General features: G+C 39.6%; 1 protein-coding gene across 1 annotated transcript in view; it reads right to left on the reverse strand.

Moving 5' to 3' along the window:
* Positions 1-221: 221 nt before the first annotated feature.
* Positions 222-17,509, reverse strand: part of LOC129248948 (probable serine/threonine-protein kinase cdc7) — a 74,162-nt gene continuing 56,874 nt past the window's right edge. Inside the window, exons 2-3 of the mRNA XM_054888557.1 lie at positions 6,112-6,525; positions 222-313 (exon numbers count right to left, since the gene is read on the reverse strand). Coding sequence (XP_054744532.1) covers positions 222-313; positions 6,112-6,525 — 506 coding nt within the window. The remainder of the gene's footprint in view (positions 314-6,111; positions 6,526-17,509) is intronic.

Genomic DNA, 17,509 nt, shown 5'->3' on the forward strand with positions numbered 1-17,509 from the left:
TTTTATTTTGTTTATTTATTCAACTCAGCAACTATTTCGATGAACGGGAGAAACAAGACTGACTTTATTATTTCACTTAAGGTTCAATCGTGGTTCATATGTGTACATATTTGCTTACTCGGAATATTTGACAATTCTGTTTTTCTTACTTGCTAAACTATATTGGTTTAATAAAATTGCTGATTCTGTTTTAATAAAAAATTGTTTATTCTCTGGAAAATTTATGGATTGCGACATGTGCCGCAAATTGGTATTTGGTTACTGCTATTGTCAATTTTATTTAAAGATTCTTCGAATTTGTCAGGTGCATTGGCTTTGAAATCAATGTAACTGTTTGTATATGTAAGTCGTGCGTTACTCATAAGTCTGAATTTTTTTCGCTGGAATATTGGCACAACTGTCCTCTATAGTGTCGCAGAGTTTGGGCGTGATCTGTTAATTAGCTTGTTTTTAGCATTTCATTATATCAGTCAACCGCAGGTGTGCTCTGCGATTTTCATTATGGATAAAAATATCGAGCAAAGCATTTGTCTTAAATTTTGTGTTTTGAACAGGATTTCGTGTGACCAATCATTGAAAATGTTGCAAAAAGCCTTGGGGCGCGCAATTTATCAAAAACACGGGTCTACGAGTGGTATAAGGCTTTTGCTGACGGCCAAGAAGTAGTGGAACATTTGCCCCGATCTGGTGGCCCATCAACGGATGAAAACGTCGACAAAGTCAAGGAAATGGTGCTGGAAAACTATCATTTAAGTTTGAAGGGATTTGAGGGAGATAGCTCTTAACCTTAGCGTGTCTCACGAATCAATTCGCAACATTTTACACCATCAATTGGGCATAAGACGCGTGGCTGCTCGACTCGTTCCAAGACAATTGAATTTCTTTCAAAAAATTCATCGGAAGAAGGTGGCTGAAGACATGCTTCGCAAGAGAATTGGGACCCAACGTTTATTATTATATTATATTATTATAACAGTTGATAAGACGTGGATATATGAGTTTGACTTATAAACCAGTCAAGAACACGTTTATTTGAGCACTTCAGTTTTATTGAACATTTCAATAGAAAACTCAATTTCATATATCAGAAGATTCCAAAGAGATTCTACATAAAACCTTGTTTTTTCACTGCTTTTAAATTGCTTTGCTTTTTCTTTGCTCACACACAAATTGCAAAGTTCGCTTTATCATTTAATCTTCTCATCATACTTCTACATTCATTTCTCAACGCTCATATAATTTTAATTTTCGCCAAGGGAAATATTTCGGAAGCTCATTAAATTGTTGTGCCACATTTGACCTGATTTCATATGGTGTCTGCATAAGTTACGACACTCTGCACCAGCAGTTTGCCTTTCCTATTGCTGTGTCATAAATCAACTAGCCTCCTAGGCCATTCTCCCCACTCTGCGCTCCACATTTACCTATTCCGTTTGATAGAACCATTCATTCTCGTATTGCAACAGTACTCCCTTGTCTGCCACCTAATACCACCTTTTCAAATATTCTCAGCTCTTACTTGCTGTTTTTCGTCCTAACCTCACCCATCCACTACTATTTCTACATACTTTTACTTGCTGTTCGCTTCACTTGCCCTCCTTCTATTTGAATTTGGCTCACGAACTCAGTTGAAATGGCGCTATTATATAGTTAAATTGAATGCAGGACCCAGTCCGATTTTTATTTGATCATTTGCAATTACATACTCGTATGTACAGTTATAATGGCGTTGGGACCAGTATTTGTATGTATGCCATGTGCCATTTTGTATTCAATGTCGATTTGTAAAATGTGCGATTAGGTGTAGGTAAGCATAAATATGTATAAAATGCACAGCTAGACATGCCCTGCAGGAGCACTTTAACTAGTGAACGAACTGACTGATTCAGAACTGGTACTGTTTTGCAAATTCTGCACCAATTCACTAATCATGCCATTAATAGTTTCAGCATCTTTTAAGTGTGAGCAAAATCTCTCTCTTTCTTCTCATTCACAATGACCATAACTTGTTGAAAATACTTCAGGCAACTTCTATTCGCCATTTCCCTGGTATTTATTTAAGTCTACCAAGAGGGGTCTTACAGACTAATATAATTAATTAAATTTTATAAAAAGATTTAGTTTGAATTAAAATCTACAATTTGCTGTTATGATTACACAATCGGGCACATCGCATAACAGGTTCATTAATCGAATAATTGTTTTTATTTAGTTGAATAAACAAACAAGCGATTATTTCTAAAAGTATCGCCATCATTCTCCATTGCTTCTTTCGCTTACCTTCTTTTCGTGTCAGAGTCCTATCGTTCGCCTGTTTGTACTCAGCAATTCGACCACAAAAGCAGACAGAAACAGTTGAGGTTATATCGCAAGAAAATAATATTCCCTATTCCGAATAGTTGGCAAAACAACGAAGAGTAATGCCAAATTTACACGAAAACAATTTTACCCAAGGCGCATTTATTGAAAGTGGTAGCACTGTTTTGTACGTTTAATTGTCACGGCAAGGTATTGGCGAATGAGAAAACAAAAAAATTAATTCGCCTTGTTTTATTCTTTGCTGACACAGCGCAAAAAAAAAAAAATCATCTGATTTACCAACACCACCTTTAATAGATTCGCCTTGATTTTGCCGTAGTTGCGTTTTATTTGAAATGGAAAACTCTTCTTCTTTCTCATTTTGCTACAACGTAAGCGTTGACCAACAACGTAGGGAATGGCAATAGTAAACAAGATCGTTTGGAGACGATTCTTTCGTCTGATCTTTCGTTGGCAATAGAGAATAAGGCCGTATGAGGTGAGATATGAGCTTAAAAGAGATCAGCTCATTGCAGTTTATGTTGCAATTGATAATTTTTTTTTGCTTTTTCGATTTTTTAGAATGCACTTTGTAGTATGGATTCCATAGTAACACTAAATTTACGGAACCCTCCAATTTTACGGAATTCAATTTTTGCAATAAAATATCTCGAAAACCGCTTATTCGATTTCAACCGTTTTGCATCACTGGTCACATTTATACACACTGGTGTTTTAGTCCCAAGCCTTCTACTTTTTAAGATTCATATGTGGTTTACTTATCTCTACGGGATCCGTCAAATTTGCTTTGTTCGTCACTTTATTCATTCAGTAGGAAATATAAGAGTAAAAGCTATGTCTTTATGTTATCCGTTTCCATGAACAAGAAAATCGTTAGTATGAATGCTGCATTAACAGTGTATGATCGTTTCAGAAAGACGATGCAAAGCAAGTTTCGGTTCTTGTAGAGAGTCTTCGCTTATTGTAGGTATTTACAACAGGGTATGGGATCAAACCACAGTATTTTTTTAAGTTGATCCTGATCCTCTTTTCTAGCAATCATGCGTAAATCCAGGAAATGTAATAAAATATTGGATAAAACCCTCGAGATCAACGAGGATTGTTCCGAGGATACCTCCTAAGAAAATTAATGGGAATTAGCCGAAAGCGAGCCGGAAAGTGGAACTACATAATCTGTTGAAAGTGGATGGAAAAAAAGTATCTTTAGATATGGATGAGCAGACGTTATATACAGTCAGTCGGGGCAACTGACAGCACTGAAACCAGGCGTATCTAAAGGTAGGACGCTCATCCGCATGATTTTCAGAATTAGTTGCGCACAGATTTTAAAATATCTAACCGTAATAATAATAATATTACTCCACATTCAAGGAAAAGATGTATTGGAGTCTACAGTGATTGGTACTAGAAATGTCAAAAGTCAGAGGATCATATACCAATCCTGTGCAGATGACTGAGCAATCTAAAGTGACCCGTGAGAATGTACGTGAGCATTCTCCCATTATCCTTAAAGAGGGTAATGGTTTTCCTAAACCTCTCTTAATTGTACCCCAGGTTCTTGATTGCAATCCAAGTCTCACGACATCAAGGAAACCAAATTAGTCATAGTTGTGAACTCACTAAATGTGGGCCAGTGTGTTGGTAGTAAATTTCCCTACAGGGTAGCTACATGCACAGTTGTTCGCCGCGGTGACACCGTTAGGTGAGTAATTGCACGTTGATTTCCATTACTTATAATATTAGATTCTGCTGCTTAAAGGATAATTAAATTGTATCCATTTTAAATTTGAAAACCAAACTAAGCCCTATTTACATACGTAATTACATAATCGAGAAAAAGGTTTTTGTTACGCAAAAGCTTCTTTTTGGTTTTTCATTTAAATATTTTAAATATAATATTTTGAGCTAATTATTTTTTTGTTTGTCTTTGGAGCCAAATAACTTAATTTAAATGTCATTGATGCCAGTAATTATTACGACAATTAAATTTTAGACATTAAATGCAATTATTATTGTAAAGTGCCTAGCCTCGTCTATAGATAATCCTCTTTTGAAGGACTACTTATATGTAGGTTTTTATTAAAAAAATATAAATTTCATATACATTCATGAATTTTACTGAGTTGTTTATTCGGGGTGGCTTGAAATGTAGCCGTATTTGAAAGGCTGAGGTGGGCGCTATTTAGTTCCGATGAACAGAGTTTACCTTATCGACATTTTGGAAGTTATGGCACTTTGAGTGCAGAAACATTTTGATAAGGAGAAATGGACTCTCTACAAGATATATATAATAAAGAAAGAGATTGCGCCTTCCGAATTCGCTGCGACGTCATTTTCCGATGATACATAAACAAAAGAAGTTGAAGAGTAGGCGAAAGCAATAGAAACTACCAAAAAAAAATAAATTATACGCACACACATACACTTTATTGCCACGGCGTTATCTCCATAAAAACGCAGAAAACCCCCATTTGGAGGTATTTCTATAATTCGTGCTTTTCCTTAGTTTTAGTTTAAATGCCAAAGAATAAAAGTCTAAACTGTTTATTGAAACTCGCTAAGACATGTATCACGAACTGTGCACGAACTTAAACATAACTCCAACAACACCGGTACCCGCGTTGTCTAAGTGAGATCTATTCAGATGAGACAGATATACCTAACCCAATCTTAGTTTAAATGCTACAAATTACAATATAACCAAGCCAACCACCGAATTTTTACAAACATTAAATTTCTCCTCCTTTTGTTTGTTTGTTCAGTATTATCTGTATTTGTATTATCGCCACCTTCTGTATTTAATTCGCCTTAGACTTTCCATTCTGGACTGTCACACAACTGGCCCACCGGAGAGCCACCGCATTCGCTCTACTTGAATCTATTGTATTTCCCAGCATTTGGTCAATTTAGGAGACCTAAGCCTGCGCTGAGCCCCACAAAAGCTTCAGACTCTCTGAAGCAATCGATACAACGTAATAAGGGACTCTTATTTATTTAAATTGTTTAACTAAGATATAAAATTTTTTCGACAGAGGCATTGCAGTCCCGGAAAATTTTAGAAAATATATGAAGATGTGTGTTGATGCCATAGTAGGTCACTTTGCACCCCTTTAAGTTACAAATTACTCATTATATATGACGAACATCAAATTTCCACACACTTGAGCGTGCTTAGGGCCAATAAAATCGAAAAACCAATAGACTTTTGGACTTGTGCCAGTTAACGCCGTTCGAGTTTATTCTGCGTTTTAAGCCAAATTTATTTGCAGTTGCAGAGCTAAATTTCTAAATTTCAAAACCACACAAATTGGCTTCCTCAATGCACATTGGGAATTTCTCTCATTTCTCTGCCTAAAACCCCAATACTACTGTGTGCACCCAGCCGTAATGCATCTCAATGTAACAATCGGTTTTATGTGCACAGGGAGGGTATGCAAGAACATACATACATACATATGTACGTAACCCCCAAGTGTTGAGGCAAATTAATTTCGAAAATAACAAAGGCAAAGTCAAAGCGGTTAGTAATTTTGGGTACAAGTACAATTTAGTTTAGTGTCCTACAAGTGGGGGGGCGGGAGGTGCAGTGAGCAAATCATGATAAAGGAATTTAAACTCATTATTTTGGGTTTTGACTTTTATAGCAGTAGACGCAAACTCGCTTGCTTGCATTTAAGTGTTTGCATGTGTGTGTGTGTGCATGTGGTGTAGCGAACACGTGTCAACTTATTGTTTTCCCCTCAAATTGGGCTGGGTAAGTGAGGAGAGGAGCAATATTGCTTTGGTACTCACCGACATTGCCTTCGCCAAGTGCCGTTGTACTTGCCGACAGCAAGACCAGCAATTGCAACAACAGCGCAACTGTTGCCATAGGTTTATACAACAATTTAAGCGTTGCATACAGCCAGCAGCGCCAGCTGGATATTAACTGCTGGTGCTGCTCCTGCTGTTGCGACAATTGCTGGCATGCTGCCGAACTTTGCTGCTGCTGCTGCTGCTTGACTACCTCAAATTGTTGTTGCTCTTTTTGTGGATGCTGTTGTTGTTGCCCTCGATGATTGTGTTGATGACATTGTTGCAGAGGATATTCTTGTTGTTGTTTCAGCTGCCTAATACATTGTTGCTTTAATGAGTTTTGCTGTTCGGTTTGCCGCTGTTGTTGATGTAGTTGTGCTTGTACATAGCATGCCATGATAATGGGCCCACCTACAAGAAACCAAAAAGAGCAATGCTGGATATTAGAAAATATGGAGTGATTCTGGAAAAAAGTGCATTAACAAGGGTGAGCAGCAAGAGGAGAACTACGATTGCGATGTGTGAAGTTGAATAAGCTCAGACGCCTGTAATCAGGCTACGCAATTGCCAATGATAGGAATTTTGGGCGCTGCCGACTATACATTGTCATTACTGTTGATTGCAAATTGTTGAAAAACTTTTGTTTCGTAGGAAGCTTGGAATATCTAAAAGATATATATTTTTTTTAAGCGTTTGGAATGATGGGAATGAGATGTCCTTCAGAATACACTGTGGCATAATTTTAAGGCAAACGTAGATCGACCAGATTTCATTGTTATTTTCTGAAAGCCACTTGCGGTCAGCACAAGTAAGACGACCTGGGTACTGTGAACGTAAAAGAGGAGACTGCTAAGTCTTCGTTTATTTAGGAACCAGCAACAACACCGCTAACAATGTCAGCCATGAAACCCCACGGAGAATCTCTCTTGTCAAGATGTACTACTTTGAAATAAGTAGGCAAATGAGTAGTAAAGTCTCTCTCAACGAACAAAACTAACATTCCGTGAGGCTCTCATCATGCCCGTTCAAACGTAAGGCGCAGAAGTTAGGACGATGACAAGATGCGGTGAAGCGTCCCTTGGAGTATTTAAGACAAAGATTCTGTGGAAGATTTTTGGACCTTTGCACGTTGGTGACGGCGAGTATCGCAGGCGATGGAACGATGAGCTGTATGAGCTTTACGACGACATAGACATGGCCCATCGAATGAAGATCCAGCGGCTTTATTGGCTGGGTCATGTCGTGCGAATTGATACAAACGCTCAACGGCTCTGATAATATTCGATGCGGTACTAACCGGTGGTGTCAGAGGAAGAGGCAGGCGTTCAAAAGATCAGGTAGAGAAGTATTTGGCTTCACTTAACGTATCCAACTGACGCCGTTTAGTACGAGAAAGAAACGACTGGCATGCTTTGTTGATCGCTTAATCGGTTATCGCGTCAGTCAAGAAGAAGAAGAAAATTACTCAAAGGTTTTGGGCAGTATTGGAGAACACATAACAAAAACTGGACGTGTAATACCAGCTTTAGTACTTTGTGTATATGCAGCTTTGCTTCAACTAATTCCTTAATCGTATGGGTTTCAGGAAAGAAAAGGAAGGATTCAAGAACCAGCGACGAAGGCGTTGTTCTAGCTGCATTCTCGTGGACTGTCGTACATCCATTGGACTTCTGAATGCATAAGATTATTTGGCTCTCAATTATGTACTTGAAATACAGCGTCAGTTTGGCTTCTAAAATACTCTGGATAGCATACTTCAAATGAAACTCAGCCATAAAAAGAGCTTTAGAGAGGTTCAGAATCGCTTTTAACAGATTTGGTTAAGCATTTCCATACGTATGGCTTCGAAAAGGGGAGTGATATTGGATGAGATCAGGAGGAAAACATGAAATCGCTTTACACATCGAGTATTTTATTGACGATTTTTCAATGACAGATTTTAGCAATACTCTTCTTCTTCTTTTTATTTTTCTTGATTGCAGCGATAACCGCTTCCACGATTTTGGCCGAGTTTAACAAAGCGCGCCAGTAATTTCTTTCTCGGGCTAACTAGCGCCAGTTTGACATACCAACTCAATTCGCAATACTCAGGGCAAGAAATGGACAATTGAGAGAATGTGACATGTATACCTAAGCGGCTCTGCGTGGAATGTGCTCGCATTTTCTATTCAAAAACTATTCAAGAAAAGTAGGTACTAAATTCTGTGTCGAAGAGGATACATTTTTAACTGAGACACTATAGTATTGAGGCAATGAACTAACTGATTAATTGACGAACTGTGAATCTGCAAAGGCTACATAGTATAATTAGCTTCTAAAGAGCTCATCAGCCTGAACATCTGCAAAAGCCGCAGAGATCTGTAATGGAATTTGTCATCAATCTGACACGACTAGTATACTATATGTGTAGTTACCATAAGCATCATTGACCACTTAGTATGTGCCTCCTGCGCTCTCTGCAGACTTGTCAGAATATATCACTTTTGGTCACAGTGCGCAGTAGCCTTCTTCTTCTTCTTAATTGGCGCGATAACCGCTTACGCGATTTTGGCCGAGATTAACAAAGCGCGCCAGTCGTTTCTTTCTCGTGCTAACCGGCGCCAGTTGGACACACCAAGTGAAGCCAAGTCCTTGTCCACCTGATCTTTCCAACGCAGAGGAGGCCGCCCTCTTCCTCTGCTACCACCAGCTGGTACCGCATCGAATACTTTCAAAGCCGGAGCGTTTGTATCCATTCGGACGACATGACCCAGCCAACGAAGCCGCTGGATCTTTATTTGCTGCGCTATGTCTATGTCGTCGTAAAGCTCATACAGCTCATCGTTCCATCGTCTACGATATTCGCCGCTGCCAACGTGCAAAGGTCCAAAAATCTTACGCAGAATCTTTCTCTCGAACACTCCAAGCGTCGCTTCATCGGATGTTGTCATCGTCCAAGCTTCTGCGCCATACGTTAGGACGGGCATGATAAGAGTCTTGTGGAGTGTTAGTTTTGTTCGTCGAGAGAGGACTTTACTGCTCAGTTGCCTACTTAGTCCAAAGTAGCACTTGTTGGCAAGAGAGATTCTACGTTGGATTTCAAGGCTGACATTGTTATCGGTGTTAATGCTGGTTCCTAAATAGACGAAGTCTTTTACAACCTCGAAATTATAACTGTCTACAGTGACGTGGGTGCCGATACGCGAGTGCGCCGACTGTTTGTTTGAAGACAGGTGGTACTTCGTTTTATCCTCGTTCACCACCAGACCCATTCGCTTTGCCTCTTTATCCAGTTTGGAGAAGGCAGAACTAACAGCGCGGTTGTTAAGGCCGATGATGTCAATATCATCGGCATACACCAGCAATTGTACGCTCTTATAAAAAATTGTGCCTGAGCGATTAAGTTCTGCGGCTCGTACGATGCTCTCCAACATCAGGTTAAAGAAGTCACACGACAGCGAGTCACCCTGTCTGAAACCTCGTTTGGTATCAAACGGCTCGGAGAGGTCCTTCCCAATTCTGACGGCGCTACTGGTGTTGAGCAACGTCATCTTGCAAAGCCGTATTAGTTTTGCGGGGATAACAAATTCAGACATAGCGGCATTCAGGTAACTCCTTTCCGTACTGTCGAATGCAGCTTTGAAGTCGACGAAAAGATGGTGTGTGTCGATTCTCCTTTCATGGGTATTTTCCAAGATTTGGCGCATTGTGAATATTTGGTCGATGGTAGACTTTCCAGGTCTGAAGCCACACTGATAAGGTCCAATCAGTTGGTTGACGGTGAGCTTCAGCCTTTCACACAATACGTTCGCTAGAACCTTATAGGCGATATTTAGAAGACTAGTCCGGCGGTAATTGGCACAAATTGCAGGATCGCCCTTCTTATGGATTGGGCAGAGCACACTTAAATTCCAATCGGCAGGCATGCTTTCATCCGACCATATTCTGCATAGGAGCTGATGCATGCACCTTACCAGCTCCTCGCCGCCATGTTTGAATTGCTCAACCGGCAGTCCGTCAGCACCCGCCGCTTTGTTGTTCTTTAGCCGTGATATTTCTATTCTCACCTCGTCATGGTAGGGTAACGGAACGACAATTCCGTCGTCAACGATTGGGGTATCGGGATCTTCACATTCTCTATGACATGCGCAGCTGTCACCGTTCAACAGATTCGAGATGTGTTCCCTCCATAATTTAAGATTGCTCTGTACGACAGTCACCAGATCGCCGTCTTTGTTCTTACAGGACAACGCCCCGGTCTTAAAACCTTCTGTAACCCGCCGAACTTTCTGGTAAAATTTTCGGGCGTTGTTCCTATTGGCCAGCCTCTCAAGCTCCTCGCACTCACGTATTTCGGCCTCTCGTTTCTTCTGTCGGATAATGCGTCTCTCTTCCTTTTTCAGCTCTCTGTAGCGATCCCATATGGTTCGCGTTGCGCCCGATCGCAGCGTGGCTCTATAGGCGGCATCCTTTCTTTCTGCGGCAGCATGACATTCCTCGTCTTACCAATTGTTTTTTCGGGCTCGCCGGAATCCGATTTCTTCTTCGGCGGCGGTACGTAGGGAACGAGAAATGTTGCTCCATTGCTCGCGCATGCCGGTTTGTTGGGTAGTGCTCTCCGAGATCAGGAGTGAGAGTCGAGTGGCGAATCTTCTGGCTGTCTGTTGTGATTGCAGCTTTTCGATGTCGAACATTCTTTGCGTAGGTAGATGTACGTTTGCAACAAGGTAATGATCCGAGTCGATGTTGGGTGCTCGGATCGTGCGTACATCTAATACACTAGAAGCGTGTCTTCCATCTACCACAACATGATCGATCTGGTTTCGCGTTTTTCGATCAGGAGACAGCCAGGTAGCTTGGTGTATCTTTTTATGCTGGAATCTGGTGCTGCAGACTACCATGTTTCGGGCCCCGGCGAAGTCGATCAGCCTCTGTCCGTTACCGGATGTTTCGTTGTGCAGGCTGAATTTTCCGACCGTGGGACCAAAAATTCCCTCCTTGCCCACCCTGGCGTTGAAGTCGTGGCGGGTGCAGCGCTCATAGGAACGTTCCAAGCGCTCTTAGAAGGAATCTTTGGTCGCATCATCCTTCTCTTCCGTCGGGGCGTGGGCGCAAATTAGCGAGATGTTAAAAAATCGCGCTTTAATGTGGATTATTGCGAGACGCTCGTCCACCGGAGTGAAGGACAGTACTTGGCGACGAAGTCTCTCTCCCACAACAAATCCGACACCGAATTTGAGCTCCTTTACATGGCAGCTGTAGTAGACGTCGCAAGGTCCTATGGTTTTCTTACCTTGCCCCGTCCATCGCATCTCTTGGATGGCAGTGATGTCAGCCTTTACTCTCACGAGGGCATCAACCAGCCGGGCAGAGGCACCTTCCCCATTAAGGGACCGGACATTCCAGGTGCATGCCCTCAAATCATATTCCTTATTTCGTTTGCAGGGGTCGTCATCAGTAAAGGCAGTTCTCATTCGAGGCTTTGCAATTCTTTTCATTGGGGGGGATTTTTAAGTGGCGGGTCCCAAACCCAGCGCACAACCAACTATCCTGGAATGCTTCGCCTTCTCACGTTAGCTCACTCCCGAACGGGTGTTCGGAAGCTACCCAGAGGATACGTGGGCTAATCCCAGCCGTTGTGAGCTGCTTGAACCATATGTAGAAGAATCGTCCTGGCCACTCCCAAGTGAATGGCGATCAGTAACTTTCCCCAGTAGCCTACTAATACAATAATAACAATAATGTGCCCCCTGAGAGAATGTGCCTCAATGAGTGGATGACATTAGGAGTACATTCGTTAGACTAAAGAGGTACTTTTTCGATTAACTACATTCTTTAGCTCTCAATAAATTTCTCTCTAGGAGTTAAGTAAGTTTGAAGAGTACTTAATCCTGTTTTATTATTATTATTTGCCTTCCGATTATGATCTTCCAGTTAACTAAAATCCACTTATTCAACCATACCCATCTAAGAGTAAAGCACAAGCAGAATTATTAAAATTAACTCGACTTTTTTCAAACTATTATATCATTCTTTCTTAAAGCGATCGCCCCTCGGCAGGCAATGACCAACCACCGAGTGTAGTTCTGTCATGAAAAATCTCGTCATAAGAAACTATCTGCCATCATAAAACCGCAGATCTCTTCAATAGCGGAAAACCATCAAGGCGCACACAATAAATTGGCACCCACTATAATCCTATATGTAACCCACTGTTACTATATCCCTTTGTCACTAGTTGAGAACTAATTGCAAAATGGGTACTATGCAACTTCACGTCTGTGTCGTTATATATGCCCACTGTAATCCTATGTGTAGCCCACTGTTACTATATTCCTTTGACACTAGTTGAGAACTAGGTACAAAATGGGTACTATGTAACTAGTCAACTTCATTGTATCAAATTTACAATATAATGGCATGCATATCCCTTTGACCCTAGTTGAGAACTAGTTACAAAATGAGTACTATGTAACTAGTGAACATCATTGTATCAAATTTACAATGTAATGGCAACGTAATGAAAACTTATCCAACGCTTTTAAATATTTCACCACCTAGCTTAGATCAATAGGATCGTTTAAGGCCCACAAAGCCTCACCACGTCATGGATGCTTTGCCCTTGTCCGCATTACTGCAGCCTATATAAAATACACATCTCGCACTGCTATCAACAACTTTATTGGCCATTTTCGACATTTTTTTCTACACTACAGCTATAAATTCGCATTTAGCACATTGTTGCTATTGGCGTTTAGTAGCCCGCTTTTTGAGTCAACCATGTAAGCATTCGCAAGTGGGCGTACATTCTACATATTACTCCGCCCTCCTCTCAACACTATCGCTTATTTATGTTTGCATAGCAGTTTTACGTGCATAGATATCTATATGCATAAATATGTGTGGGTGCGTTTGTATGCGTTTTTGTGTACATACATACATACATATATCTTTCTACGCTTGACTGCTAACCGGAAATATATTGGCGGATGTTGTGATGTGCAGCGCGTCGCTGCGTCGACAATTTCGAGCAAAGCCAACGCCTGCCTAAACAAAGCAATATCACCCGCCCGCCTCCCGGTCATGGTGATGCAATTGATTGAGAGACTTACTTTGCATGAATTTATGCAGCCATAAAGGGTTATGGCATAACAGTTTTGCTGCGTCCATGCAAATAAAAAGCAACTATGAAGTCGTAAAATAAGTAAATTTATACTGTTTTCCAATTTTGGTTTATTTCTTGATGTTTGAAGAAAAGTTCACTCAAATTAAAATTACATAAACTTTATTTGTGTGCATCGGTGCGGAGGGGAATGGACCAAAGGCTTAATGCAAACAAGTTGCTTTTAACGGGCAATGTTCATACAACGATTTTGAGTCAGTTGGAGGTTGAATGGAAAAGTTGAAAAATTGTTGTCAATCGGAGGTTATGCCTTCGATTTTAGATATATCTTTCATATATTTTTTTGCCACTAGAGGTTGTTGAGGATTAAGGTTTTAATTCTGGTTGTTTAAAGTAAAGAAGTTTTAGAAATCGTATTGTAATGAGCCCATTGATGGGTGCTGAGGAATAGGACAAAAAAGTAAAGAGATTTTTTGCAGTATGGCTTTGTTCACACGGCTTGTGGTAGACTGGGATACAGGGTACGGGGTTACAGTAGACTGAAACGAAAAAAAGTTGTGAAAATGCACCACTGTATTTAAAGCTTATGCTAGGGCAGCCCTATATTTTTATATTTATATATTGCATTTATGCAACTCTACGTGTGATGAGCTGCAATTCGATATTTTTCTCAAAATTTGGTATTTTTTAACATAAACTTACATATAACGTTTCCACGTACGAGTTGTATTTGTTTTTTTTTTTTCAATGAGTTCAAAACTTCATCTCGCCGAAAAGATGGAATTAACTGGTGCAAAATTCCGCGCTATGGTTTATTACAATTTTTGACGTAGATTATCAAGAAAGGAGAGCAGTAATCAACTTACTACGACTTTTGGCATTGAAGCACCACATTTAGCCACTGTGAACCGCTGGTACAATTAGCTCAAACGTGGCCGCCAACCCTTCCAAGATGCATTTCACGAAGGCTATCCAAAAATATTTGTCGATCCTGTGCGCCAGTTGATAACACAAGATCGTCATGCGACATATCGCGAAATAGAGGCATCCTTGGGTATTAGTGCGACCAGCCTACATTCAATATTGCATGAACATGCGATCATCAAGGAGATTTGTTCTCGTTGGTTACCACATAATTTGGAAATTGCCCAAAAAGTGACAACAGTTGCTTGGTGGGAAGAAATGCTGAAGAAACTCAGCCGCGTTGGTTCAAAACTTGTAACAGGTAGCGAAACTTGGATCTATGAATATGAGCCAGAAATAACACAGCAATCGAGAGTGTTCTAATACGAGGTCAATCCAAAAAAAGTTGTTCGCAAAAGAAGCACCTCAAAGCAGATGATCGCCTGTTTTTTTCGGGAAATTTGGTCGTGTCGCAACTGTTCCACTAGAGATACTTAAAAATGAAAATTCTGAGTGATAGACAACTAACGGAGATGAATAGTCCTTCGTCAAGACTATACGAGCTCTCACGTATCGACTCACACAAGAGAGTTTTTGAGCACCCAAAAGATCGAACTAATAGACCATATCCACCTTACAGCCTTGATTTGACACCCAATAATTTCTTTTTCTTCCTGAACATCAAAAATAAAATGCAAGGTCAACATTTTTCAACGCCGGCATAAGCTGTTGAAGCGTTTAAACCGCTCGTTTCGGTGGTATTCACTTTTTCTTTTTTCCTTATTGCTTTGAAAATTGGGGTAGGCGAATGCAGGAGTGTATTGGCTACCAAGGAGAACATTTTTAAGCCATTTTCATTATTATTTTACTGTGTTTTCCTTAATGGCCTTAAAATATAAAAGGCGACACTCGTATTGAGAGGATTTCGGCATCACAAGTGAAACAAAAGGTATATCTTAGGCATGTACAACTCCGAGTAACTGACCAAACTACATGAAAACGACTTCGGAGCTCAAAAAGACATCGGAAAAGGAATAGAACTTTACAAGACTTCAAAAAATTACATAACCACTTTTGAAAATCGGATTTAAAAAATTAAGTTATATTAAGAGTATATTTATGAAAGCTCTTTTGGGTGAAAGGAACAGGGCAAAAGTGTTCTTCTGCTGTGTAGTGATGTTAAATTCAAAAGCTGACATCGGGAATCGTATGAAGGCAAAGACTTTAAAAAGTTCAGCGGCCGTCAAGCAAATTTTATAAACAATTTTTTTATACGCGCAATTCTCCTCCTCCTTCGCGGTATTCAGAGTTTTAACAAACGCTTCAAAACACCAAGATAGAAAATTGCATTGACATTTTGCCCCATTGGCACGAGCTCCTTGTGGACAATTCTCTTGGAATCGTAAAAACAAATGAGCCTCAATTTGATTTTTTACTTCTCAAAACGCGAGTTTTTGGGTGGTGGCTCACCTGGGGCCGTTCCATTCGGCACTTTGACGCTTAGTTTCACGTTTATGTTGGAAACACCACGTTTCATCATCATCATTCATCATCATCATCTCGCCTCTTTAATGTTGAATTCTGAGCAATTTTTGCTCCTCAGTTAACTTGTTTGGATTGAAACGTGCGCAGACCTTTCGTAAGCCCAAATGATCAGTTAAAATGCGATAAATCGATGTTTTGGAGATTTTCAACTCCCATTCCATTTATTTCAATGATGATTTCGGTTCATTTTTAATAAATTTACGAACGATTTCGATGGAATTTTCGGTGATTACTGATTTAGAGCGGCTCGTATGTTCATTGTTATTTATATCCTCACAATCATTTCTTAAACGTATAAACCATGATCTCTAGCACGAGATAGACAATCATGGCTATAAACTTTTTTCATCAATTCAAATGTTTCAGTAAATGTTTAAACGATTTTTAAAGAAAATTTGATATTACCTCTTTGTGCGAAACTCATTTTTGTACCAATGACACAAACATACTGACACTTTAGACGCAATAACTTCGCATCCACTGAACCGAATGTCAACAAACTTTCACTGGAAGTCAGCTAGGGATGTAACATCCAACGCACTAACTCATTAAAAAGATGTCACTATCAAACACATTTTTATGACGCCAGTCTTGTTTATTTTGGACACTTTACCTTGTACATAAGTGGCTTGGAACGGCCAATAAAATACGCTTTTTTTTGTTTTTTTTTTTTGCGAACTCAGGTCTTCTTGATATTCAAATTAAATATTGCATACTATTGAGTTGGCTGGATTTCTTATTGCAAGTGATACGTGTAAATGAAGAGATTTCTATGTATTTTGTCCAAATATTGCAACACACAGGCATTTCTATTTATTTTTAAGAGACTAATACTTCTGGGTCAATAGCCAAAGTGTTCTACACTTAAATACACAGTCAACAAAGTGAGTGCTCGCCCAATAAAATTAATATTTATGTGTATGCGTAGAACATAGTATTCCAAATTTATGCTTCCTCTATTGTTGACAAACATCTGTAGGTATGTACATATTTTTCCCCTAATGGCCTGTAACGTTTATGGCACACAACAATGGTTGCTCTTGCAAAGCAATATTTTCTTGCTGGCTGCACAATTAGATGATTTTGTTGCTTACTAATAGTTTGTGGGCAACTGTTGTTGTGCATATGCAATTTGTATACATTACTTGTATATATGTATGAGTATGTGCACCATTTATGCAGCAGCCTGTGGCTATTGACGCAGTTGCATTTGTTGTTGCGGTTGCATTTGTGAGTATATAAGCATGTTGTTGTTGCTTAAATTTATTAACAAAGGAAATTGCATTTATTGAGTCTCAAATATTATAGTTATGCAACAAAAACAAGAAAACAAAAAACGCACACACTCCTTTGCCACTAACGTTGCGTTTGTTGTTGTTGTCGTACTTTTGTTGCATACTCGTCGTGCCTGCTGGCTTTGCCCGCAAGTTATTTAGGTTGTTTTTATAGCTGCTTGCTTTACGCTGACTTTAATGCACATCTAGTACTTGCACAGTTCCTGGTAAAAGTTATTTTTCTCTTCATGCTTTTTCTCTATCTATCATATTTAATAAATTTTATTTTAAATCTTAGTTCTTCCCCCTCTGCACTTTTCTGAGTAAAAGTAAAATCTATTACTGTGATTTTCCCTGAATTTTACTTTCTATATATTTTTCTGTATAAATTGCCAGCATTGTGCTGATGGCTGGTTCGTTATTATGTTGATGTAATTTTTCTGATTTGCATTCAAAAAAGTAAACGTTTCTCTTTAAAGTTTAATGTAGTTACTTTGGGGAGTGATTCAATGGTTTTAAATTGTATGAACTCAATCACTAGCCAGAATTTAGTATTCTTTTTTTTCATAAA

Source organism: Anastrepha obliqua, chromosome 5 (assembly GCF_027943255.1).
Source record: "Anastrepha obliqua isolate idAnaObli1 chromosome 5, idAnaObli1_1.0, whole genome shotgun sequence".
NCBI classification, from domain to species: domain Eukaryota; kingdom Metazoa; phylum Arthropoda; class Insecta; order Diptera; family Tephritidae; genus Anastrepha; species Anastrepha obliqua.